Source organism: Schistocerca americana, chromosome 3 (genome assembly GCF_021461395.2).
Source record: "Schistocerca americana isolate TAMUIC-IGC-003095 chromosome 3, iqSchAmer2.1, whole genome shotgun sequence".
NCBI lineage: Eukaryota > Metazoa > Arthropoda > Insecta > Orthoptera > Acrididae > Schistocerca > Schistocerca americana.
In genome coordinates this window covers 568,327,917-568,353,350 of record NC_060121.1, presented here as the reverse complement: position 1 = coordinate 568,353,350, position 25,434 = coordinate 568,327,917, and the positions used below count along the sequence as shown (strand labels likewise).

General features: G+C 40.3%; 1 protein-coding gene across 1 annotated transcript in view; it reads left to right on the top strand.

Annotated features, from left to right (window-relative positions):
* LOC124607282 (glutaredoxin-3) overlaps positions 1-25,113 on the top strand; it is a 48,350-nt gene extending 23,237 nt beyond the window's left edge. The window contains exons 2-7 of the mRNA XM_047139562.1: positions 4,521-4,623; positions 5,155-5,316; positions 6,509-6,775; positions 12,582-12,685; positions 22,837-22,947; positions 24,513-25,113. Of these exons, the coding sequence (XP_046995518.1) occupies positions 4,521-4,623; positions 5,155-5,316; positions 6,509-6,775; positions 12,582-12,685; positions 22,837-22,947; positions 24,513-24,690 (925 nt within the window). The 3' untranslated portion in view covers positions 24,691-25,113. The remainder of the gene's footprint in view (positions 1-4,520; positions 4,624-5,154; positions 5,317-6,508; positions 6,776-12,581; positions 12,686-22,836; positions 22,948-24,512) is intronic.
* Positions 25,114-25,434: the final 321 nt, after the last annotated feature.

Here is a 25,434-nt window from a genome sequence, read left to right as displayed (position 1 = left end):
GTGTTTCAAATTCTGGAATATTCCATTCGTCTTCCCTGGTGAAGGAATTTCGGAAAACTGCGTTCAATAACTCCACTTTAGCGGCACAATCGTCGGTAACGGTACCATCGGCACTGCGCAGCGAAGGTATTGACTGCGTCTTGCCGCTTGTGTACTTTACATACGACCAGAATTTCTTTGGATTTTCTACCAAATTTCGAGACGATGTTTCGTTGTGGAACCTATTAAAGGCATCTCGCATTGAAGTCCGTGCCAAATTTTGCGCGTCTGTAAATTTTAGCCAATCTTCAGGATTTCGCATTCTTCTAAACTTCGCATGCTTTTTCCGTTGCCTCTGCAACAGCGTTTGGACCTGTTTTGTGTACCACGGGGATCAGTTCCATCTCTTACCAATTTATGAGGTATGAATCTCTCAATTGCTGTTGCTACTATATCTTTGAATTTGAGCCGCATTTCGTCTATATTTGCATAGTCAGTTTGGAAGGAATGGAGATTCTCTCTTAGGAAAGCTTCTAGTGACACTTTATCCACTTTTTTAAATAAAATTATTTTGCGTTTGTTTTTGGTGGATTTGGAAGAAACGGTATTGAGCCTAGCTACAACGACCTTGTGATCACTAATCCCTGTATCAGTCATGATGCTCTCTATTAGCTCTGGATTGTTTTTGGCTAAGAGGTCAAGTGTGTTTTCGCAACCATTTACAATTCGTGTGGGTTCGTGGACTAACTGCTCGAAATAATTTTCGGAAAAAGCATTTAGGACAATCTCTGAAAATGTTTTCTGCCTACCACCGGTTTTGAACAAGTATTTTTGCCAACATATCGAGGGAAGGTTGAAGTCCCCACCAACTATAACCGTGTGAGTGGGGTATTTATTTGTTACGAGACTGAAATTTTCTCTGAACTGTTCAGCAACTATATCATCGGAGTCTGGGGGTCGGTAGAAGGAACCAATTACTAACTTAGTTCGGCTGTTAAGTATAACCATACCAATTCGCACGGAGTATCTACTTCGACTTCACTGCAAGATAAACCACTACTGACAGACACAAATACTCCACCACCAATTCTGCGTAATCTATCTTTCCTGAACACCGCCTGAGACTTCGTAAAAATTTCTGCAGAACTTATTTCAGGCTTTAGCCAGCTTTCTATACCTATAACAATTTCAGCTTCTGTGCTTTCTATTAGCGCTTGAAGCTCAGGGACTTTCCCAGCACAACTGCAACAATTTACAACTACAATTCCGACTGTTCCTTGATCCAAGCACGTCCTGTATTTGCCATGCACCCTTTGAGATTGCAGCCCACCCCGTACTTTCCCGAGGCCTTCTAACCTAAAAAACCGCCCAGTCCACGCCACACAGCCTCCGCTACCCGTGTAGCCGCCAGCTGAGTGTAGTGAACTCCTAACCTATTCAGTAGAACCCGAAACCCCACCACCCTATGGTGCAAGTCAAGGAATCTGCAGCCAACACGGTCGCAAAACCGTCTGAGCCTCTGATTCAGACCCTCCACCCGGCTCTGCACCAAAGGTCCGCAGTCGGTTCTGTCAACGATGCTGCAGATGGTGAGCTCTGCCTTCATCTCGTAAGCAAGACCGGCAGCCTTCACCAAATCAGATAGCCGCTGGAATCCAGAGAGAATTTCCTCAGATCCAAAGTGACACACGTCATTAGTGCTGACATGTGCCACCACCTGCAGCTGGCTGCACCCTGTGCTCTTCATGGCATCCGGAAGGACCCTTTCCACATCAGGAATGACTCCACCCGGAATGCACACGGAGTGCACACTGGATTTCTTCCCCTCCTTAGCCGCCATATCCCTAAGGGGCCCCATTACGCACCTAACATTGGACGTTTTCAGTTGGCGAGAGATCTGGAGAATGTGCTGGCCAGGGCAGCATTTGAACATTTTCTGTATCGAGAAAGGCCCTTACAGGACCTGCAACATGCGGTCGTGCAGTATCCTGCTGAAATGTAGGGTTTCGCAGGGATCGAATGAAGGGTAGAGTCACGGGTTGTAACTCATCTGAAATGTAATGTCCACTGTTCAAAGTGCCGTCAATGCAAATAAGAGGTGACCAAGACGTGTAACCAATGGCACCCCATACCATCATACCGGATGATACGCCAGTATGGCTTTGACGAATACACGCTTCCAGTGTGTGTTCACCGCAATGTCGCCAAACACAGATGCGACCATCATGATGCTGTAAACAGAACCTGGATTCATCCGAAAAAATGACATTTTGCCATTGGTGCACCCAGGTTCGTTGTTGAGTACATCATCGCAGGTACTCCTGTCTGTGATGTAGCGTCAAGGGTGACCGCAGCCATGGTCTCTGAGCTGATAGTCCATGCTGCTGCAAACTTTTTCGAACTGTTCATGCAGATGGTTGTTGTCATGCAAACGTCCCCATCTGTTGACTCAGGGATTGAGACGTGGCTGCATGATCCGTTACAGCCACGCGAATAAGATGCCTGTCATCTCGACTGCTGGTGATACGAGGCCGTTGGGATACAGCACGGTGTTCTGTATTACCCTCCTGAACCCACCGATTCCATATTCTGCTAACAGTGATTGGATCTCGACCAACGCGAGCAGCAATGTCGCGATACGATAAACTGCAATCGCAATAGGCTACAATCCGACCTTTATCAAAGTCGCAAATGTGATGGTACGCATTTCTCCTCCTGACACGAGGCATCACAACAGCGTTTCACCAGGCAGCGCTGGTCAACTGCTGTTTGTGTATGAGAAATAGGTTGGAAACTTTCCTCATGTCAGCACGTTGCAGGTGTCGCCACCGGTGCCAACCTTGTGTGAATGCTCTGAAAAGCTAATCATTTGCATATCACAGCATCTTCTTCCTGTCTGTTAAATTTCGCGTCTGTAGCACGTCATCTTCATGGTGTAACAATTTTAATGGCCAGTAGTGTAATATTATCAATGCAAAAGTTTGTCTTTTACCTTTTTATGACAAAACCACTTAATTGATTTCAATCAAATTTAGTATGGAAATAGCTTGAACCCTGAGGAAGAATATAAACTACAGGGCTATTACAAATGATTGAAGCAATTTCATAAATTCACTGTAGCTCCATTCATTGACTTATGATCACAACACACTACAGATACGTAGAAAAACTCATAAAGTTTTATTCGGCTGAAGCCGCACTTCAGGTTTCTGCCGCCAGAGCGCTCGAGAGCGCAGTGAGACAAAATGGCGACAGGAGCTGAGAAAGCGTATGTCGTGCTTGAAATGCACTCACATCAGTCAGTCATAACAGTGCAACAACACTTCAGGACGAAGTTCAACAAAGATCCACCAACTGCTAACTCCATTTGGCGATGGTATGCGCAGTTTAAAGCTTCTGGATGCCTCTGTAAGGGGAAATCAACGGGTCGGCCTGCAGTGAGCGAAGAAACGGTTGAACGCGTGCGGGCAAGTTTCACGCATAGTGATGTGAAAGATTCAGTGTTTAAACCTCCTCTACCAAGAAACGTGCCAGAACTGCGAGCTCGCATCAACAATGCTTTCGAACTCATTGATGGGGACATGCTGCGCCGAGTGTGGGAGGAACTTGATTATCGGCTTGATGTCTGCCAAATCACTAAAGGGGCACATATCGAACATTTGTGAATGTCTAAAAAAACTTTGAGTTTTTGTATGTGTGTGCAAAGCATTGTGAAAATATCTCAAATAATAAAGTTATTGTAGAGCTGTGAAATCGCTTGAATCATTTGTAATAACCCTGTACTTAAAAAAACACCTAATAGTGTGAAGTAGGGAATGGAATGTCTTCTTTTTTTCCATCAGTGGACATAAAACTATTTTAAAAATTATTAAATTTGGTACATAATACACATGTTGTGTAATGTATAGCTAGTTGTATAGCAAGATGCATAGATGTACGCCCGCACCACTTGGCGGACGTAATGTGCATGCCGTCGCATTGTGCGCTGGAGTAGTTAGGTGGGGGGGTCATGCACATCACAAGCTATGCTAATCAAAACACACAATCATCATAACAACATTACCGATAGGCAAATGCAGCTGCAGGCAACAGCTAGTGTATACATTATGTAGCAGGTGCTGCTATCAGTATATGTTATAACAATGAAAACAATCAATCTTTGACAGTATAACTGCATAGATAAAAAAATCTCCTTCACCAAGCAGCGTCAGAACACACACTGAATGTTATAATTAGACAAGCTTTTGGAGCCAGTGGCTCCTTCTGGCTGAAGAATGAGCCACTGGCTCTGAAAGCTTGCCTAATTATAACCTTTAATGTGTGTGTTCTGCCGTCGCTTGGTGTGTAGATTTTTTATCTGTCCAATTACGTATATCAGTGTAGGTTGGCAGACAGTGTTAACAAAAATTCTACTTTTCATTTAGCTATTGATATTTCATATACGTATAAACTGTTTTAAATTCTGCTGTTTTGTGTGCACTGAAGTTAAATTATAAGGCAAGGCACTTGTGACTGTGTAATAATACAATGATTCATTTCAGATCTAATAGCCTGGTTGTGGTTCACTTTTATGCCGATTGGGCCAAGCAGTGTGAAACAATGAATGAGGTGCTTGAAGAGCTGGCAAAGCAGCCAGAGTTAAATGTAAGTTACTGTAAGATAGCCTTACTTTTAAGATGAGCACTAAACTCTGTCAGTCACGTGAGGAACCTTTGAAAAAAACCTAGGTATTAATATTCTGCACTCACTGTGATTGGTTTTCATGGCTACAATGTTTCATTAAAAACACAGTAAAATTAATGCTTCTCTGCCAAATATATGTTAAATGCTTCATTCAGGTTGGCAAAACATTGATGTCTTTCTCATCATGTTTTCATATTTACAAAAACAGAATTTGCATTGTATGTGTATCTGGTATTCACCTATAAATACACTAGATCTTGGTGTTAGCTGTTGAATTCTTTTTATATTTTAAATACTCAAGGCTTTCAGGCTAGCAATGTTTTTTTTTTTTGAGCAAGTTGTTTACTGTAAAATGTGTGATATTATCTTTGTGACAGTATATGTTATCTCCCATACCTGTTATAGAGAATTAGTAAATGAAATAAAATTTTTGATTTATTTTTATTTTATTCAAAATTTTCAGTGTATTGTTTAATGATTGTGACTTTCCAGGGAGTAAAATTTGCTAAATGCCCTGCTGAAGATGTTCCAGAAGTTTCAATGAAATATGATGTATCATCTGTACCAACATGCCTGCTGCTAAATGGAGACATTTTACTTGATCGAGTTGATGGAGCCAAAGCTGCAGAATTGACAAAGAAAGTGAACCAATTGGTTTGTACCATTACACTTAAATGCTTGTTGAGCTGCTACTGGAATCTGATGATTATGCTTTGGCACCAAATAATATCATAGATAACATTTGTTTGTGATTATTTTGTCTAAAAATTGCAAAATATGATACAAACTACGTATTAATATAATAGAGGGAAACATTCCACGTGGGAAAAATATATCTAAAAACAAAGATGATGTGACTTACCAAACGAAAGCGCTGGCAGGTCGATAGACACACAAACAAACACAAACATACACACAAAATTCAAGCTTTCGCAACAAACTGTTGCCTCATCAGGAAAGAGGGAAGGAGAGGGAAAGACGAAAGGATGTGGGTTTTAAGGGAGAGGGTAAGGAGTCATTGCAATCCCGGGAGCGGAAAGACTTACCTTAGGGGGAAAAAAGGACGGGTATACACTCGCGCGCACACACACACACACACACACACACACACAAGCAGACATATTTAAAGACCAGTATGTCTGTATATGTGTGGATGGATATGTGTGTGTGTGCGAGTGTATACCTGTCCTTTTTTCCCCCTAAGGTAAGTCTTTCCGCTCCCGGGATTGGAATGACTCCTTACCCTCTCCCTTAAAACCCACATCCTTTCGTCTTTCCCTCTCCTTCCCTCTTTCCTGATGAGGCAACAGTTTGTTGCGAAAGCTTGAATTTTGTGTGTATGTTTGTGTTTGTTTGTGTGTCTATCGACCTGCCAGCGCTTTCGTTTGGTAAGTCACATCATCTTTGTTTTTAAACTACGTATTAAAATTTATTTTATTTATCTATTGCGTGTTCCGGTGACCCACGTTGTGAAAATATCGCAGGATATGCAATGTGTCAGTTTTAAAAGATTGTTGTGATTAAATTGTGTGAAAGTATGTCAGTAGTGCTAATCAGTGTCAAATTAAATTAGCTACAGAAATGTTGTTATGGCAGAGTACATCCAAAAAGTCTTGGCAATTTATCAGTAATTCAATGTAAACAATATTTTCCTTTTGAAAATCTGCGACCGAACTCTTGGGGTACAGGGTGTGAAGTAACGGAAAGTTTGGGATTTATGTAAAAGTCATGTTCAGTGATTAAAAAAAAAAACAACAACTCAACCAACATTTTTGTTGGTAAAAGTACAATTTTGTCAGATTAAAAATTAAGGAAAATGCTGATTCTTTTTTTTTTTTTTTTCCAGGTTTCGAGTCAGCCATTGTTGCCACCGAAAGTTGAAGAACAAAGCTCTAAAGAAGAACTCAATACAAGGTTGAGGAAGTTGATAACAGCTGCACCAGTAATGCTTTTCATGAAAGGAACACCAGAAGAACCAAGATGTGGCTTCAGTAAAACGATAGTAGGCATTTTGGACAAACATAATGCCAAATACAAGTCTTTTAATATACTTGCAGATGAGGAAGTAAGGCAGGGTCTAAAAACATTTTCAAATTGGCCCACCTACCCACAGGTAAACCATTAGTAGATATGTATATTTTCAGAACCATGTAAGAAGTATTGTATATTAAGTAGTAGTCCCTCAAGTATCAGGTGGTCTCCAAAAGTTTATGGGATGTATTAGTTAAACTTATTAAGTCGTATAAAGATCTTATTTGGTACCATCACAGTCAGAGTGGTTCCCATGGGAATAATACACCAATCATAATATTTTGCCACCTTTGGAATTCATCCTGCAGGCCCATCTTTGTAACAATCTTCAGTACCATCGGTGATTCTGCTTGAGCCACCTACACTATATCAAATCTCTGCCCCTTCAACCTGATTTCCATTTTGGGTAATATTAGTATTCACATGTAACTAAGTATAGTGAGTGCAATGGGTAGAGAACAAGTATCGTGTTTGCAGAAAGAATTTTCATTCTGCAGTACAGTGTGCCACTGCTTTGAAACTTCCTGGCAGATTCAAACTGTGTGTTGGACCATGACTTGAACCTGGGACCTTTGCCTTTGTGGGCAAGTGCTCTGCTGACTAAATAGACAAGCATGTTTGGTGACCCATCTTCACTTCCACCAGTAACTCATCTCCTACCTTCCAAATACTTGCTGGTAAAAAGTGAAGGTCCCAGTTTTGATTCCTGGCCTAGTGTGCAGTTTCCAACTGTCATCCTGCTTTTAGTAAGAAATTCCTGAACAACTTAGACCATTTGCAGTTGTGCATTGTGTTGGTGGAGTACCCAGTCATTCCTACAACACTTCCGTGAACTTTCTCCTTGAGCCCTCCTTCAAACACTTCAGAACATCGTGATAGAAATTTTTGTTCTTGTCTGGCAAGAAGGGGCAAACTTTTTACTAACAGTCCTGTTCACATCTTCTGTCTGAAAAATTCCTAGACTGATTTTGTTCCATTTATATAAGTGATGTAGCACAATAACTATGGTGGCAGATTGAACTAACAACTATAAACACCACATGGGCATTTTCCTGGCCAGTTGTGAGCAGACAGTGTTAAGTAATGCATGTGTGGCTGTAATGTTGTTTTATCACAAATTGCAATGGAGCTATAAACTGGGATAAAATTCCATGTTTTAATTGGCAAAATGGCTAAGGAGACATATGAGACCATTAAAAAGGCTACAGCGATAACTGTTGAAGTCGTGGAAGAATATACAGATAGAGAGAGGTTAGGGTGCCCACCTCGATTTAATCCAACAGAAACATTGAAAATTCATGACCTTTTGAAAACTGAACATCATCACTCATGCAGAGCTATCACTGAAGAACGTATTGACTTTAATCAATTGTGTAAGACATTCTCTAGGATGTTTTCAAACAGAAAAATGCAGAGTTTGTTCTGCATACCTGAAACAATGATTCATGAATTCCAGCTGTGAAATGAAAGGAGGAGGCAGTTCTCTTTTGCAAAAGTCATCAGGGGTGATGATACTGAGGTTATCAGTCTACTACAAGATGACACAGTGCTGAATGAGTTTCAGATTGTTTGCCAAGACTGAAGAAGGCGCAGAAGGTAAAATCAAAAGTGAAGGTAATGCTCATGGCCTTTTTTGAGGCTCAAAGCATTATCCATAGGTCCACTGGCACCACTGTAAATTCCCAGTTAGATGATTTATACATCACTGACTAATTGCGGAAGAGGATTGAGACTGCTCATCCAGAACAATGAAGGGGAGGTATCTCTTCTTCCTCCACAACAATGTGCCTGTTCACAAGGCTGCAGTTGTAGTGCAATCTCTAGTGAAAGAAGTAGTGCCAGTTCTTAACTATTCTTCAAATATGGTGCCAAGTAACATTTTTTTGTTTCCAATAATAAAAATTCACATAACTCAACAATTTGACAAAATAATCAATATTCAAGTCATTGTGATGCACAAGTTGAACAACATCCCAAAGGAAGGAATTTTCTAACAGTGTCGCATGGCTGTATGAACGTACTAGGACTTAATGTTACTCTTGACTTGCCAAGAATAGGATAACACTCCATTGCAATAATTGCTACTTAGTTTCATCAATTCTGACAACCTTTGAAAGTAAGTTTGGACTCACCTTAAATCAGTTGTTTTAAGTATCCTGAGACTTCTATGTAATGTTGATTCTGATAATCTTGTAGCAGTTGTGGCACAAATCTGCTCATATTCAATTCTTCTGACAGAATTCATCCTCAAGTGCCATAACTTACTCCCACAGTGTTTTAGAAGTCTTTAATGGTCTGTCTACAGTCTTGCAGAATCATATTCCTCACTTACTGAACATTTTCTAGAATCATATCCCTCACTTACTGAACATTTTCTGGTGTGATGCCAGTTGACAGCCGGCTGGAACGGTTATCATCAGCCAATATTTGCCAGTTTTCAAAATGCTTGTACCAGTTGTACTGTATGTTTGTATGGTGCCTGATGAATTTCTGCAAAAGATTGTTTCAACATTTGGTGCACTTCTACAGTGATTACCGAGTTCAAACCAAAACTATATAAACTTGCTGCATCTCAAGTTGTCTTTTACAGAATCACAAATTAACGGAAACATGGCAATGGAAATGTAGTCACAAACAACTAACCAAACCACTCATCTAGTAGCTACTTGTCACACTTATTCAAGAAGAAAGTATGACAAGATACCTAATAGGATTTTCATGTATTCACAACCATTTGTGAGCAAAATTCAAATTCTTGGAACTTTGGACATCCCATTGTGTTAGTAGTAAGACACCTCTAATGAACAGGAAACCTGTGTTGTGTGTAACTCCAGTGAGTACTAAGCAAAAAAATGGACACCTTTTAGTCAACACAAGTGGTGTAATTGTAGACTGTTGATGGAAGGACAGTTGTAACCCCCCCCCCCCCCCCCCCCCCCCCTGCACACACTACTACAGTGTCCCAATTCTGCAGTGCCGTGCACAGACGTATGATGCAAAGCTGCGCAGAATGGCACAGGCCAGGGCAGAACTGCAGAATGGAGCAGCATTTGTAGGTGCGTTGCAATGTTCCAGTATCCCAATGAAAATTGAAAGCAAGAAACAGAAAAACAGAGCATGCACGAATGGGCCATTTCATTTGATGTATTGACAATGTGCTATGTATCGACACTGTGTGAAGTTGTTTGTTGTTGCGCAGAATGTGTGTGTGTGTGTGTGTGTGTGTGTGTGTGTGTGTGTGTGTGTTAGCTGCTCAATCCCTCAATTATGAGTTTTTACTTATACTCCTTCCATTACCTGTATTACACCAGGACTTCCAAGTGTAATATTAAGGATTTACAGCAAAGAACTTTTAATGAAATATTCTAGTTGTTGGTACTGCCAAAATAGCAATGGGATTGCAAGGATCCTAAGATATTTTATTTAAGAAAGCATTTTGCCATTTCAGTTCCTGACTTTTATGTACAATATTATAACAGTATGTACTAGTAATGATTGCACTAATACACACACAAAGCTTTCATTACTGCAAGTACACTTGCCAGGACAAGTGGTACTTAATGTAATGTAGTATCCCTCTATCACCAGAGGTTTCATTAAGAGTAAAGATGTAACATTCAGTTCTTATGTTGTATTACAGGTAAATTCTGTCTCTCCTTTAATTATTCTTGTGACCTCTCCAAAATTTCATCTGTTGTTGGGACTTCCAAAAAGTACTAAAATCTTCTGCTGACATGGTAGCACTCCATGTGTGTTGTCTTTGTCAGGAGTCAATGAGATAAGATGTATTTCCTGAAAGATCAAAATTTGTAACAGTACCACCCATTTATGAAAATGGAAGGAAGAATGATACATCTAATTGTAGACTAATCTCCATCTTTCCCATGATTTCAGAAAGTCTTTAGGAGAAGCCTTATATCAGTATGTTGAACATCCTTTCTGATATTCTTTTACTGTCAATGCAGTTAGCCTTCTGTAAAGCTTCTCTATGTAGAATACAATGCATGATCCCACAAACTCAGTTCTGGCAGAACTAAACAAGAGTTACCCTTTTGACATGTTCTGTCTTGTTAAGGGTTTCAATTGTAGATCCTAAAACTCACCTTGGAAAATTAAAAGGATATGCCATTAAAGGCAGTCTCCTTCATGGATGCAGTCATATCTTTACCTTAGAAAACAGAGGGCCACATTAATAATTGGTATCACAAGAATAAAGTTCAGAGAATGGAAACATTAAATATGGTGTACCACAATATTTGGTGCTTAGCTTGCTCCTGGTCTTTTCCTACTTAAATGGTTGGTCCAAGACATTGGAGGATTCTTCAAAATGGATGCTGATTTCACAATAACCCAGAGATTAATGGAATAGGCTTACAAGTGGTTCACAGCAAACAACTCAACTCTTAATCGTATAATCAATCATTATTATACAGTTGCAACTCATGACTTGAAGATATCACATCTAGATAGCAATGGGCATGCACTGAGATGAGGCTCCATTTGTGAAGTTCCGTCAAAAATGCACATTTGTCAATAAATACAGCCAAAGTAGAAACAAATATGCCTTTAAAAATATTCTTTCTTAAATATACTGTGCAATAACCTGGGAGATCAGTTTTGTGACTGTGCACTTAATTCTTTTCTATTGGAGGCATATATCAATAACATGAACATTTTGTGCCAAGTAGTGTTGTCTTATAGGGTGAAATTCTCACCTACTTAAATTGACATGCATAAGGACATGCATAAGCGTGAAAGATATTCTCTTGTTAGATTTACACAGTTCCACATGAAAACCATGTATGACTTTGCGCACACTTAAGTTACCACTACTCCACACCACACAAGCTTGGATACCTCCCCATCCAAAGCAGATCTTTCTGGTTGTTCAAGGTGTGATAATGAAAACACATCTGCTGTCATTTTGCATGCTTTAACAGAACTTTTTCTATAAGAGAACTAGCGATCATTGATCTACAGTCCAGTATTCATAGTGGCATCCCCACTTCATTTCCTCTCTCCAGTTGGGAGTGGTACTGGTTGCCTTGCATACACATGACCTTTTAAAGCCTTATGCATTTAGTGTTATTAGCTTTTGCTGTGGCTGGCATAGGTGCTGATCATAATTTGAATGTGGTCATGGTTGTATCAACGTTTCAAAGTGCATCACAGAAAATATTGGTCATGTTGCAGCCCTAGTCTAAGCCTATTTGGTAGCATATCTAAGGTTAACAATGGTTCTCACACTGTGAACAACACAAGGAAGAACATTTGATCATCTGAACATCATTACTTGAGTATGACTTCTCTGCAGTGTGGAAGTGGCTCATCTTTGAAGTTTTGAGTGGTGACCAATGGCTTGATACCGTTCAGTCTAATTGGCTGTATTAGCTACCATTTTTCCCTCAGCATCTTAATCTTTATTTTTAAGTTTTCTCCTCTTTACTAATGTCACTAACAGACTGCAGTATTGCTAGTATATGCAGTTCTAATGTGGCACCAAAATACTCCACATACGTGTCCATTGCTTTGATATCCTCAAGTTTACCATTTTTCTGTGAGGTATAGAAACTTCATTAATATTATTGTCTTAAACCATAATTTTACAATTGAAATTACTATTAAGGTATTCTAGTATCTTCCAAATATTATTGAATGCAATCGTCTGGTAATAATTGTGATTCATTCATTGGAACAGGAGTCGCGGTTTCTTGGCTTCAGAGATTTACAAGTTATAGGCACAATGGATGTGAAGCTTTTTTATAGTATTCTATAACAAATACATACAATCGAAATTACTTTATCAAATATCAGTAATTTATTTCCTGTAAGCATTTTTATGCCATTGAAATTAGTCTGCAAATAACCAAATTGTGTAATGGTTCCAGCTGTACATCAATGGCGAACTTATTGGTGGCTTAGACATAATTAAAGAAATGGAAGAAAGTGGAGAGCTAGCTGGTTTGTTACCAAAGAAAGTTGATGCGAATAGGTAAGTGGCAAAATATACTAAATAGCTTGCCCATACTTATTTCAGGAGGCAAAATATCAGTACTGCCAATAGGTACATATAAAAATACCTGGTCTGTCTTAGCTTTTGGAATCAATAATTCCTTCTTCTAGGAGGAGAGAGGGGTAGGTAGGGGAAGGTTAAAGAAGAAGGGCAAACCACTCAGACCCATTATGAGAGGGACCATCCTATCCTTAAGAGGTGGCTCCCTCTCATGCTGGGGTCGGAGTGACCAGCCCTTCCTTTTTAACCTTCATTGGCCGATCGCTCTCTCCTCTGCGAAGAAGAAACTATTAGTTCCAAAAGCTAGGATAGCATCACATGTTTTGTATCTGCCTATCGGCATTACTGACATTTTTGCCTCCTGGCCGTCAATTCTGTCTCATAATTGTATAGTTTTCTGGAGGAAAATTTTATTTTTGATGTAAAATAGACTTGTCTCCTGCATGATAGTGAGAGAGCATCCTATCCAATGTTGGCCTGCTACCTGGACACACAACATATGCAGTGCAAATTGCAGAATTCTGACACTTGCATGTTTGTGCTCATATATGTTTTGTTGATAATAGTAAACAACACACTGTTACATTTTTATACAACAGTTATTACTAAGATCTATTGCAGGGCTTCTGATTGATTTGCATTTCGGCATTTATGCATGTCTCGTGGAACCACTAACAAGTGGCATTTCAAACATTCTCGTTATTCCTTTTTCTTCTGTTTTTCCTAAAATACGTATAATAAATTTAGGGAATACCAGGACATATACCTCAAGGATTATGCACATTAACAGCAAAGTCTGAAATCTGTGAGCGCACAAACAGATAGCAATTCGAGCAACACCTGTAACAAAAATTATCATTTTTAGTGTCTCACTGGGTGATTTTGTTTATTCCATGCAGTTTTTCATCTCTTTGACACCTCTCACTGACTCAAGTATCAGTACAATTATACAAAGTATCTTTCACTTCCTTTCTTCCCCTCAATCTGGGGCAGATCTCATTGAACACACTACATTCACTGTTTTGGATTCTAAAATGGAGAAATAGTGAAGCACAACAGCAATAAAGCATGGCAGCTGTTCAATCTCAACAGTGTTTGTCAAAATACACTCCTGGAAATTGAAATAAGAACACCATGAATTCATTGTCCCAGGAAGGGGAAACTTTATTGACACATTCGGGGGGTCAGATACATCACATGATCACACTGACAGAACCACAGGCACATAGACACAGGCAACAGAGCATGCACAATGTCGGCACTAGTACAGTGTATATCCACCTTTCGCAGCAATGCAGGCTGCTATTCTCCCATGGAGACGATCGTAGAGATGCTGGATGTAGTCCTGTGGAACGGCTTGCCATGCCATTTCCACCTGGTGCCTCAGTTGGACCAGCGTTCGTGCTGGACGTGCAGACCGCGTGAGACGACGCTTCATCCAGTCCCAAACATGCTCAATGGGGGACAGATCCGGAGATCTTGGTGGCCAGGGTAGTTGACTTACACCTTCTAGAGCACGTTGGATGGCACGGGATACATGCGGACGTGCATTGTCCTGTTGGAACAGCAAGTTCCCTTGCCGGTCTAGGAATGGTAGAACGATGGGTTCGATGACGGTTTGGATGTACCGTGCACTATTCAGTGTCCCCTCGATGATCACCAGTGGTGTACGGCCAGTGTAGGAGATCGCTCCCCACACCATGAAGCCGGGTGTTGGCCCTGTGTGCCTCGGTCGTATGCAGTCCTGATTGTGGCGCTCACCTGCACGGCGCCAAACACGCATACGACCATCATTGGCACCAAGGCAGAAGCGACTCTCATCGCTGAAGATGACACGTCTCCATTCGTCCCTCCATTCACGCCTGTCGCGACACCACTGGAGGCGGGCTGCACGATGTTGGGGCGTGAGCGGAAGATGGCCTAATGGTGTGCGGGACCGTAGCCCAGCTTCATGGAGACGGTTGCGAATGGTCCTCGCTGATACCCCAGGAGCAACAGTGTCCCTAATCTGCTGGGAAGTGGCGGTGCGGTCCCCTACGGCACTGCGTAGGATCCTACGGTCTTGGCGTGCGTCGCTGCGGTCCGGTCCCAGGTCGACGGGCACGTGTACCTTCCGCCGACCACTGGCGACAACATCGATGTACTGTGGAGACCTCACGCCCCACGTGTTGAGCAATTCGGCGGTACGTCCACCCGGCCTCCCGCATGCCCACTATACGCCCTCGCTCAAAGTCCGTCAACTGCACATACGGTTCACGTCCACGCTGTCGCGGCATGCTACCAGTGTTAAAGACTGCGATGGAGCTCCGTATGCCACGGCAAACTGGCTGACACTGACGGCGGCGGTGCACAAATGCTGCGCAGCTAGCGCCATTCGACGGCCAACACCGCGGTTCCTGGTGTGTCCGCTGAGCCCTGCGTGTGATCATTGCTTGTACAGCCCTCTCGCAGTGTCCGGAGCAAGTATGGTGGGTCTGACACACTGGTGTCAATGTGTTCTTTTTTCCATTTCCAGGAGTGTACTTTGTGTCACAAGAGATCAAATAGTCTCTAAGTTATTTGTTAATGAGAAACTTAGCAGATGATGTGATAATGTGGAACTGCAAAGTAACACATAGCTACCACTCTATTTGTTACTAGTACCTCAGCACAGGAACTTAAATGTATGATTGGATTTACCTGATTTTGGTTTGTGGGATATAATCTATAGTCTGCTTTGTAGCAGGTTTCCTCCAACCTGAGTGCTCTGCTGTTCACTGTTGTCAAAGTACCAGAATAATTTGTTAGTTTACTTGCAATGCCGCCCCCAGCTTTCTTTCTTGATATGTTTGGAATTTTGTATCCTGATTCCTGAGCCTGCCCCTTTTATTTTGCATTTCACCAGACATGTTAACACACGCAATGATGCTAATGAAATACGCACTTTTCATACACAGCACTAACCAAACACTACTCAATCCTTTTGCACAAGATGTGATTTGCTGTCATATACACAAATATTATCATCACAGGGATCAGCTTAGATTAGATAAGCTTCATATAAGATGCCAAACTTTTTGAAGGTGGCACATCAGCATTGTGACTGGCAATGGAAAATCATAACTGTATCAGTGTAAAGTGTAATGCAGGATAGTAGTGTAGCTCAATGGTTAAGATACATTTTTGTCTTCTAGAAGGTCCTGGGTTCAAATCTCATCACATGCTTTGAAATTTATTTCTAACCTTATGAGAATGACTTTGATTATTATTTTTATTCAATAAACTGATTTATATAAAATGTTTTAATTTCTAATACTTTGCCACATCATTATATTGACTCTTTAATGTATTCTTTTTTTTCTCTCATTCATGTGTGTTGTCTGTAATCTATAACCGGGACTGCCTACAATTGGTAATGTGGCAGCTCATGTAGCCAGGGCGAGTATAGTTTCTGGTGACCAGTGAGAGCAAGAAATTACAGTTTGCTTTCAGCACTCAGACTGAAATTTCTGTATCCTGAGTTTGCTCATAGAGGTTAGCTTTAATCATCATGAACAAAGTAAGCATGATCAGTAGTTTTGCAACAGATTGTCAACTGTCATTTTCTTGAATTCATTGCACATTGTAAGATCGTGTTTAGTCTAGAACATGAGTTTAAATTTAGGGCTGCAAAATGCATTGTCTAGCACAGTTCAGTTATTGGTGACAATCAGCTGTCGACAGATTATCTCCTGTACCCATCGTAGCTCTCAGTGACTGCTTCCAACATTGCTCCAAATTACACATTAGATACACACGTTCTCTTTGCCCTTGAGTGAGTGGAGGATGCTGGAAGTAGAAGATTGAGATCGGATCATTGCACATTGGCTGCTCAGACCACCACACCTCCCTGTCTCAGAGTAGCCAGCTTATAGCTTATCAAAGAAACAGCCATAATGGATTGATGTATAGCAGAAGTGACATGACAGTTGATGCTGACTCACTAGGACTAAGTACAGCCTCGTTACTCATTTTTGTAAGTAATATAACAATCTGAATGCACAACACATTACACAAAACACAATGGCTATTTATTCCTATGGCGCACAGTAATGATGCGTAGCTAAGGTTAAAAATGAGCGTAAACATTCTGGAGCAGCAGCCAACTTCCACCTGTCACAGAAGGTACAAGAGAAAGTGTGCTACAGCACTTCTGAAGTAACCAGATACATTTGGGTGTCACCTATAACTGAGTGATAGCCAGTAGCCGATGTGCCAGCGCTATAATGGCAAGTTACAGACATCAACTGACAAGTAATTTTAATAGGACTGTAGTGACTGACAACACTCTGCTGCAAAACAGTTGGTGTTTGTGAAGATTACAAGTTTATACTTTATTTGCAGACTTAATAACTGTGATTTAAATGAGACCCTAGCTGCATTCTTTATAAACTAGGCAACTCAATAATAACTTTAAATTAAAATTGTTTATTCATCAAAGCCACAGCAGTACTATACTATTGGCACTTAATTATAGTAAACTTTAGCAGGCAGCAAAATTCACAAAGCAGACTCAGCACAGTGATGGGTTCAATCTGTTAGTTTGTTAATCCACTTTCCTTGAAACTCTACAGTCCTTTCGAAGTTCACACTCACTGAAAAATTGTAAGTCATGATGGACTCCTGAAATATTCAAAGTCCCAAAACTCGACTTATATTTGCATCCTTGAGATAGAGCTCCTCAACCTTTTGATGGTAAACCCGAAGACCCCTTGTGAAAATATCCTAAGTCACAAGGCTAGCGAAATAATAAGTCCCAACAACTTGACTACGTGGCCACTTACCGCCAGATATCGGTCACAAACTTTCCTACTTAAGTGTTTTGAAGATAAACTCAAAGTTCCTCATTCCTTAGGGTCTAAACTCCAAGTCTCCCCTCGTCTTCACAAACAAGCCCAGCTTCCATTTGCCCTCACTATTTCTTTCTGGTGCTTTTTCTTCATTAGCTGCCACTGTTCTCTCCTTCTTACCACATAATTCCGTCCTAATGATGTTCATTTTATTACAATATTTTTCACAACTTTGAGTCAAGTGGCTTACATTCATAAATAATAGATTGTGCTCAAGTGCCAATCAAATGATGCAAAACACTTCAGTAAATATTAAAAATGAATAACGCCTCATTAAATATTAGACTAACATGAATTATTTTCGTACCGACACAAATACAGGAATATGCTGCACATTTTTAATATTCAGAACTGTAAATGAAGTTTGGAAAGTACAGTGCATTAGATGTGCATGCTGTGGTGTGTGATTGATGTTGGTAAGTGTAAATCTGATGGAAATTTCACCCAAGTCACCCTTGACTCGCTTTTCGCGTAGAGGCATGCTTGTGGCCACTTGCTAGGCCATTTGAGACTGTCCTAGATTACATGATACTACCTGCTCCACCCATTAAGCTCTCAACCTCTGCTAACGGCATACCAGAGTGTGCCTGAACAAACTTCGTAAACTTTTAAACTTTCCAAAATGAAAATAGTAGGTAGTTGCATTTGCATGCAGCAATCATTTCTAAAGAACTGCTCAAAGTTTTTCTAATGCCTTTCTGCAAACAAATGGCTTAAATGGGTACTTATTCTCTTGCTGGAATTCTCTACACATTGGTAAACAACAATCTGGAGTTCCCCAGCAACCATTCACATGTCTTGTCTTGGAACATCTGTCCAAGCTATTCAGTCTCATTCGCCACACTGCAATTACCAGTCCACTGAAAACAAACATAGGTGTCCACTGTATTATTTTTCGAAAGGTTGGGGTGGAGAGAGGATGGGGGAGTGAAATAACATACATCACCATAGGTGCTCTGTGAATATGGCGGACTGAGACACACCTTGCTTACAAGATGTCTTGTGTACAAAAAGATGTCTGAATTCTGGACTGTAAATGATCTGCTCAAAACTGATGAAAAATCTATTCAAACTGCTGAATTATTGACTTTACAGTTTGATCTCTTGCATTCTTTAAATTTCTAATATTATTTCATATCGCTGATTTAATACAATAGGCCTCAATATTTATTAGTTATGGATCAGGGAAATTCAAACTTGCCAAGACTTGCTCTTCTTCCTGCACACAATTCACATATGAAGCAGGAAAGGGCCGGGAATAGTAGTACCCCCTTACACACAAATGGTGGGTTTTGAGTATAGATGTAAAAGTACATCATTACAAATGATGCTATCTATATCAGTTCATTAGTTTATTGGTTTATATGCCTTTTTGAGTGGTACCAAATTTACAATTTACAAAATAAAGTGTGTCAGTAAATATTAAAGCTTATATCACAGGAGGGTGTCACCTTGGAAATAAAGAAAAATGTTTCTTGAATTAATGGATTTTTTAAAAAAAAGCTAATAAGTAATCGAGATGACACTATTCATATTGGTCATAATGATGGACTCGTTTCATTTACAAATAAAAGCAGAAGTTCCATTTTTGTTGCACTCTTCCAACTTGATATGAGTACTAAGAGTACTACAGAATTGCTGTGGAGAATATAGTGGCACTGGCAATTGTAATTTTTGCATCTAGGAATCGTGAATACTTGGTTCGCTAGACAAACAATCAGACAAGTCGTATTAATGAGTTTTACTACAGTGAGAAAAGATACAGTACTTAACTTTGACAATTACACAGATGTGTCACAAGCAAAGGGTGACATACGAAATAATCAGTCTTTGCAGTGACTGCTGATCTCTTAACTGACAAGTCTTTCCTGAACTGTCATGATGCTGCTATCCAAGTCGCTTACCTTGAAGCTGCTATTGAACTGGGCCATCGCCAGTTGGTCGTGTCACTTATGTCCTCTTCTCATAGGGGCCGCTGCTGTCACGTAGGGAGGTCCAGTCAGTGTGTGATTGGCTGATCTCTTCTTACAGCCTTCTCTGCTTCGTTGTTCCCAACTGGTGTACTGGCGTTTTATTGGATGAAACAAGGACTGCAGTGGCTTGCGATCTGTTACTAAGTAGAATTTTCTGCCATACGAATAGTGGTGGAATTTGGTGACATAATACACAATAGCCAATGCCTCTTTCTCTATTTGCAAATAGTTACACTGTGCTTTGGAAAACGCTTTTGATGCGAAAGTAGTAGGCCTGTCTTTATGTGAATAAGCACTGCACCGATTCCATGAAAGGAAGCGTCAACTTGCAATACAACTGGTTTGTCAGGATCGAAGTGAACCAAGCATCGATCACTGAGCAATTCATCTTTAAGTTTTTGAAAAGCTTCTTGGCACTCATGTGTCCAAACAAAGGGAACCTTCTTGCAGTGCAAGTGACGCCGTGGAGTTGAGATTTGTGCAGCACTCAATATGAAGCGAATGTAATAGTTCATTTTCCCTAAGACTCACTGCAATTCCATGACATTGTGAGGAACTGGCAGGTTGCATATGGCTAACAAATGTGACTGAAGAGGATGTACACCTTGATTGTTTATCACATGACCAAGATACTGCAACTCAGTTTTTAAAAAAATCACACTTGTCCAGTCAATACTTTAGTCCTGCGTCGCATACACACGAAACAAAGCATGCAAATTTGCAGTGTGTTCTTCAGGTGTACAACCTGCTATGACAATATCGTCCAAATAGATTGAACAGTTGGTACTTAAGCAGTCGGCTGTTCCAAATACCATTGGAAAATGGCGGGTGCGGAAGTACTGCCAAAAGGCAGATGCAAATGTTTAAACAAGTGCAAATGGGCGTTCACAACAGTCACTTTTGGAGATTCTTTGTCTAGTGGTTTTGAAGATATGCGCCATACAAATCAATTTTTGAAAAGTAGCGACTAGCCCATAATCTGTCCATGAGATCCTCTGGGCATGGCAAGGGATAAGTATCAATCACAGTTTGTGGGTTGACTGTAGACTTAGTCAATTCAGAAGTGAGTGCGGCCTGTTGGTTTGGGGAGCAAACCAATGGACTTGCCCATTGACTAGCTTGTATGGGTGCAATAGCTCTACTATCTTGCAATTCTTTAAGTTCAGCAGCCACTTTATCCCGTAATGCAGTGAGTACAGTTCTGGCGTGGCAAAATTTCAGCTGAGCATTGTCTTTCATAGTAATATATGCAACAAAATTGCTAGTTTTGCCTAAACCTTCAGAGAAGAGTTCAGGGGGTTCTTTCAGCTACATTGTCTTTGGCTTGAATGCAGTCACTTACAACACATTGTCCTGAATTGAAATTTAAAGCCGAACAAATCAAGGCCAAATATGTTCTCACAATCACGTGATTGTAGCACAGTGAAAGTTACAGTTCACGTATGCAAGTGCTACATGGGAGGCAAGGTACATTTTCCAAGAATGGGAATGTCTTGTCCATTGTAAGCCGCCAGGTGCGTGCTAGTTTTAGACAGGCGGGGGGAGTCTAGTAGTTCATATGTGCTACGATTCAGCAATGTAACAGAGGCACCCATGTCCAACTGAAATTTCTCACATTTTCCACTAATACACAAATGAACAAAAAGTATGTTGGACTGGCATAGCACTGAAGAAACTGTTTGCTTGCTAGTTTTGCTAATGTCTGCAGCAGGTTTTGAATAAACTGCATTGATTACATGGGCCTCGTGACTAGATTTTTGGGAGTGGGCAGAGTTCTTATGTTCGTCTCATTGCAAACATACAGGTTGTATGTGACCTTTCTTACCACTATCGTAACACTGTGCTTGTCGGAACAGGCAATATTGGTGTTTGTGCCATGAATAGCACCAAGGGCATGACTTAATTCTGTTCACCTGTTTAGAGAACGGTTTATGCGGCTTGGCACATGCGTGTATTGGTGCTTACTGGTTCGGTTGTAAGCAAGGGACCACTCAACCCAACAAATTGTTGGCTGCTCAAGTGTGTCAGCCACTGTGGCACCTGAATCATACTGATGTAGAATTTGCACCATGTGATGAAATGATGAATCTGACTGTTTCAAAATCTGTTCTCTAAGTTTGATATCAGTAACATTGTACACGATCGCATCACGCCAACAAAACATCTGAATATAAAGCACCACAAGCACATTTGAATTTGCATTTCCTCATCATACCCTGAAAATATGTTACCCTCTCATAGTAAGTTTGTTCTGACCTTTTCTTGCAATCATAGAATTGGTACCTAGCAACCACCACATTCACTTGTTGGCCATGATAATTAGTTAGAGAATCTACAACCTGATCATAGGAAAGTCACTTGGAGTGACATTGGGGAACAATTTCTGAATGAGGCAAAAGACTGCCCTTCCTACGTTGACAAAAAAAGTAATGTAGTTTCACAGTACCTGATACTTTGTGAGCAATAGTGTGGGCTTCATACATTTGCAACTACATGAGTCATTCCTCTTCTTTTTTGTTAAACTGGTGAAAGGGCGGTGTGGCACTTGGAGCTACAGTTGTTGCCATGCACTGTGTTCGGTCATTGGCTTGCGAGTAACTGCTGTACCATGTTTAGAAGGGTTGCAGTCTGCTGCGTCTGAACCTGAAACACCTGTGTTAGCTGCGTTTCATCTGTTGCTTTCAAATGAGGCGTCTGAGCAGGGGGCGAGATAGGTAGGTTGCTCATTTTGGAATAGACAAATGCAATAAATAGACAATGCAAGCAATAGAAATAAGCACACAAGCAAAAAAAATTCTACAATGCCCACCTGAAAACACTAAATAGAAAAAACACTGAGACACGTTAAAATGTGTAAACACAACCCTGCAAAGCAAAGTCAAGGAAGAATTAAGGCGCCAGCAAAACACAAAAGCCCACAATAAACAAAACTATATCATCCAGGCTCTGTGTTTCACTATGGGATAAGCTCCTGATTTTTTAAAATGTTTTGAAATGTTCCCGGAGTTCTGGAAAGAAGTGATTGACAGAGCAGTTTATTTCAAATTAGGTTATTGTTGAACATCTTAATGGATTTAAAAGTACTGGAGTGTGTTTTTGAGCATTCGAGAGTCTTTTTAGCGTGGCATTCTAATGTTTCTTACAGTTTTTTGACTTCATTTTTTCTGTGTTTTTGAGTGATCTGGAGTGTTTGCAGAAAACAAATGAAAATAAAAACCATGTGAACCAGGTTTTTCCAGCTGATTATAATAAAATATAGTAGTCTTCTAAATGATGCCTTTATTTACAGGTTAAAACAGTTGATCACACGAAGCCCCTGCATGGTGTTTATGAAAGGTGATCGATTCGTGCCACAGTGTGGTTTTAGCAAACAACTGGTTGATATCCTCTCAGAGATAGGGTAAGCTCTGTCCTCATACTGTCTCTGTGTGTCAAATTTCAAAATTAATTTGTGTAAGATAATTGCTTGTTTGTGTGTGTGTGTGTGTGTGTGTGTGTGTGTGTGTGTGTACGCGCGCGTACGCGCACATTGACAACTGCTTGTGATGTATTTCCTTGTGGTTATGGATTTCCCTTCCCTCCTGTCAACAAATTACAAATCTAAAAGCTGAGAATATTGTAAAAAATTGTCACCATGAATTAAACTTCCACGGGTTTTTTCCTCAACTTGTATTTACTTGAAGTACTATTAAAATGCCCACTTTGTAGGTATTGTTATTTCTAACAATTTTCCTTCCTTTTAAAGTTATTCTGTGTAATTATCAGTTGTGTCCAAACAAAAAGTAAGCGAAATCAAACAGTATTCCTTTACTAACATCCATTACCAATCCCCCTTGTTAGTTTTGAATGTTTTGCCTGAATTGTTACTTTTTGGTGCCTTAGCGTCCTCCCCACCAAGAGATGGAAAGTCACTTGGAAGAATTCCAAAAGGCAAGTTGGGAAAGTCCATGCTTCATTATCGAATGTGTAAGTCAGATGCATGCCCACTTTGTAAGATGAGGTATCTTCAAGACTGGATTGTGGAACAATGGAAACCTATTGCCTAATATGATGAAGCATGTTTCTTTCGTTACACCAAGTGAAAGGCTGTTTCTGGATCCACTCTTGGCTGCACTGTCATAATGGCTGTTCAAAAATGTACTGCACCAGACACATTATTATGCTGTTGGGACATTCCATGAGGTCAGTGGTAGTGATTGAAGACAGCATGGCAGCAGGGGACTGCCTGCATCCCTTCATGGTCGATACCTTTTTGACAGCAATTACATCTGACAACAGAGTAACTGTCACAAGACCCGAATTGTCCTACTACATTGGCTTGAGGATTATAGTAGTGAACTCATGTTCATTTCTTGGCCACCAAATTTGATTGATTTGAAATTGATGGAGCACATGTGGATTCTATATGGCACCAGCTCTGTGTGCACTAATACTGGCTCGTAATTTGTGAGAACTATGTGACCTCTGGTGTCCCATACCTAGAGAAATGTAACAAGAGCATGTTGAATCCATGCCATGCTAAACTGCCACTGTCATGTGTTCAAAGTGTGGACCAACACATCATTAATCAGATGGTCATAATGTTTTGGCTCATCATTTTATGTGTGGGGGAAAGGGCAATCTGTCCAGTTCACAGTGTGAACCAAACTGTGCAGAATCATTATTCTATAATTAAGTGTATTGAAACATTTGCATGTATCTATCACATAGCAAGAAAGTTAAAATAAACTATCAGATAAGTCATGTAAAATACTTTGTACACTTTTGCAAGCAAATGCCTCAGTGAGAAATGTACCTACAATTATGTCTTCCTGTTGTGAATGTTATTTGCAGTTAAAATACATACTGCATCATTACAAAATAATGTTGATTTGTTGTGCCATGCCAAAACTAATAATAGGAAGTTGTTTTATTTTCACTAGATGATTTCTGAAATAACATGAACATCTTCTGGTTTTGTTTCAGAATTGATTACGATACCTATGATATCTTAAAGGATGAAGATGTTCGCCAGGGTTTAAAGGAATTCTCCAAATGGCCAACGTATCCCCAGGTGTATGTGAAAGGAGAACTTATAGGTGGTCTGGACATAATAAAAGAACTGAAAGCAAATGGTGAACTAGAAGCCACATTAAAGTGCTAGGAATAGTTCTTTGCTGTATCTTTTATTGAATTTGCCATCAATTATACAGCCAAAAGATGAGTGTGTGTTGTGCATTATAGCAGCTGTGACTTTTAAATTTAATTTCCATATTAGGTTCTTTCAAGAGCAACACTGTTGAGATCCTATTCATATCCACCAAGCATCAGGTAGAAGAAAATGATTAAAAGCTAAAGATGAAGCTGAACCCTACTGTAAGAGTGATTAAATTATCATGCTATGAAGACTTCAATGTGCTGCTTGTGAGACTGTGCAAACCCTGTCCGCTGAATTTTGCAGGGACTAAAACATATGTACAAATCTCAAAAAGAGTGGTTAACTTCACTAGTCCCATACTATCACCTGTGCAAGTTCATACTTTAAGTGTGTTATGTGGAATGAATAAAGTGCACCCAATTAACTGAACAGGTGTGTTACTGCTTCACTGTGACAATCTCCATAACCCTAAAGCTCTAATCAGTTTACCAACTCAAACAACATAAATGATGCTCACTGAACTCTCTATTTCGATGAATTCAGGAGTACGATGATTCAAACCCGCATCCGGCCATTTTGATTTAGGTTTTCTGTGGTTTCCCTAAATCACTTTTGGCAAATGTCAGAATGGTTCCTTTGAAAGGGCACAACCAACTTCCTTCCCGATGGAACCGATGACCTTGCTGTTTGGTCTCCTCCCCCAAATCAACCAACCATCTTTATTTGGAACAGGGTTTGATTTCCCATCCA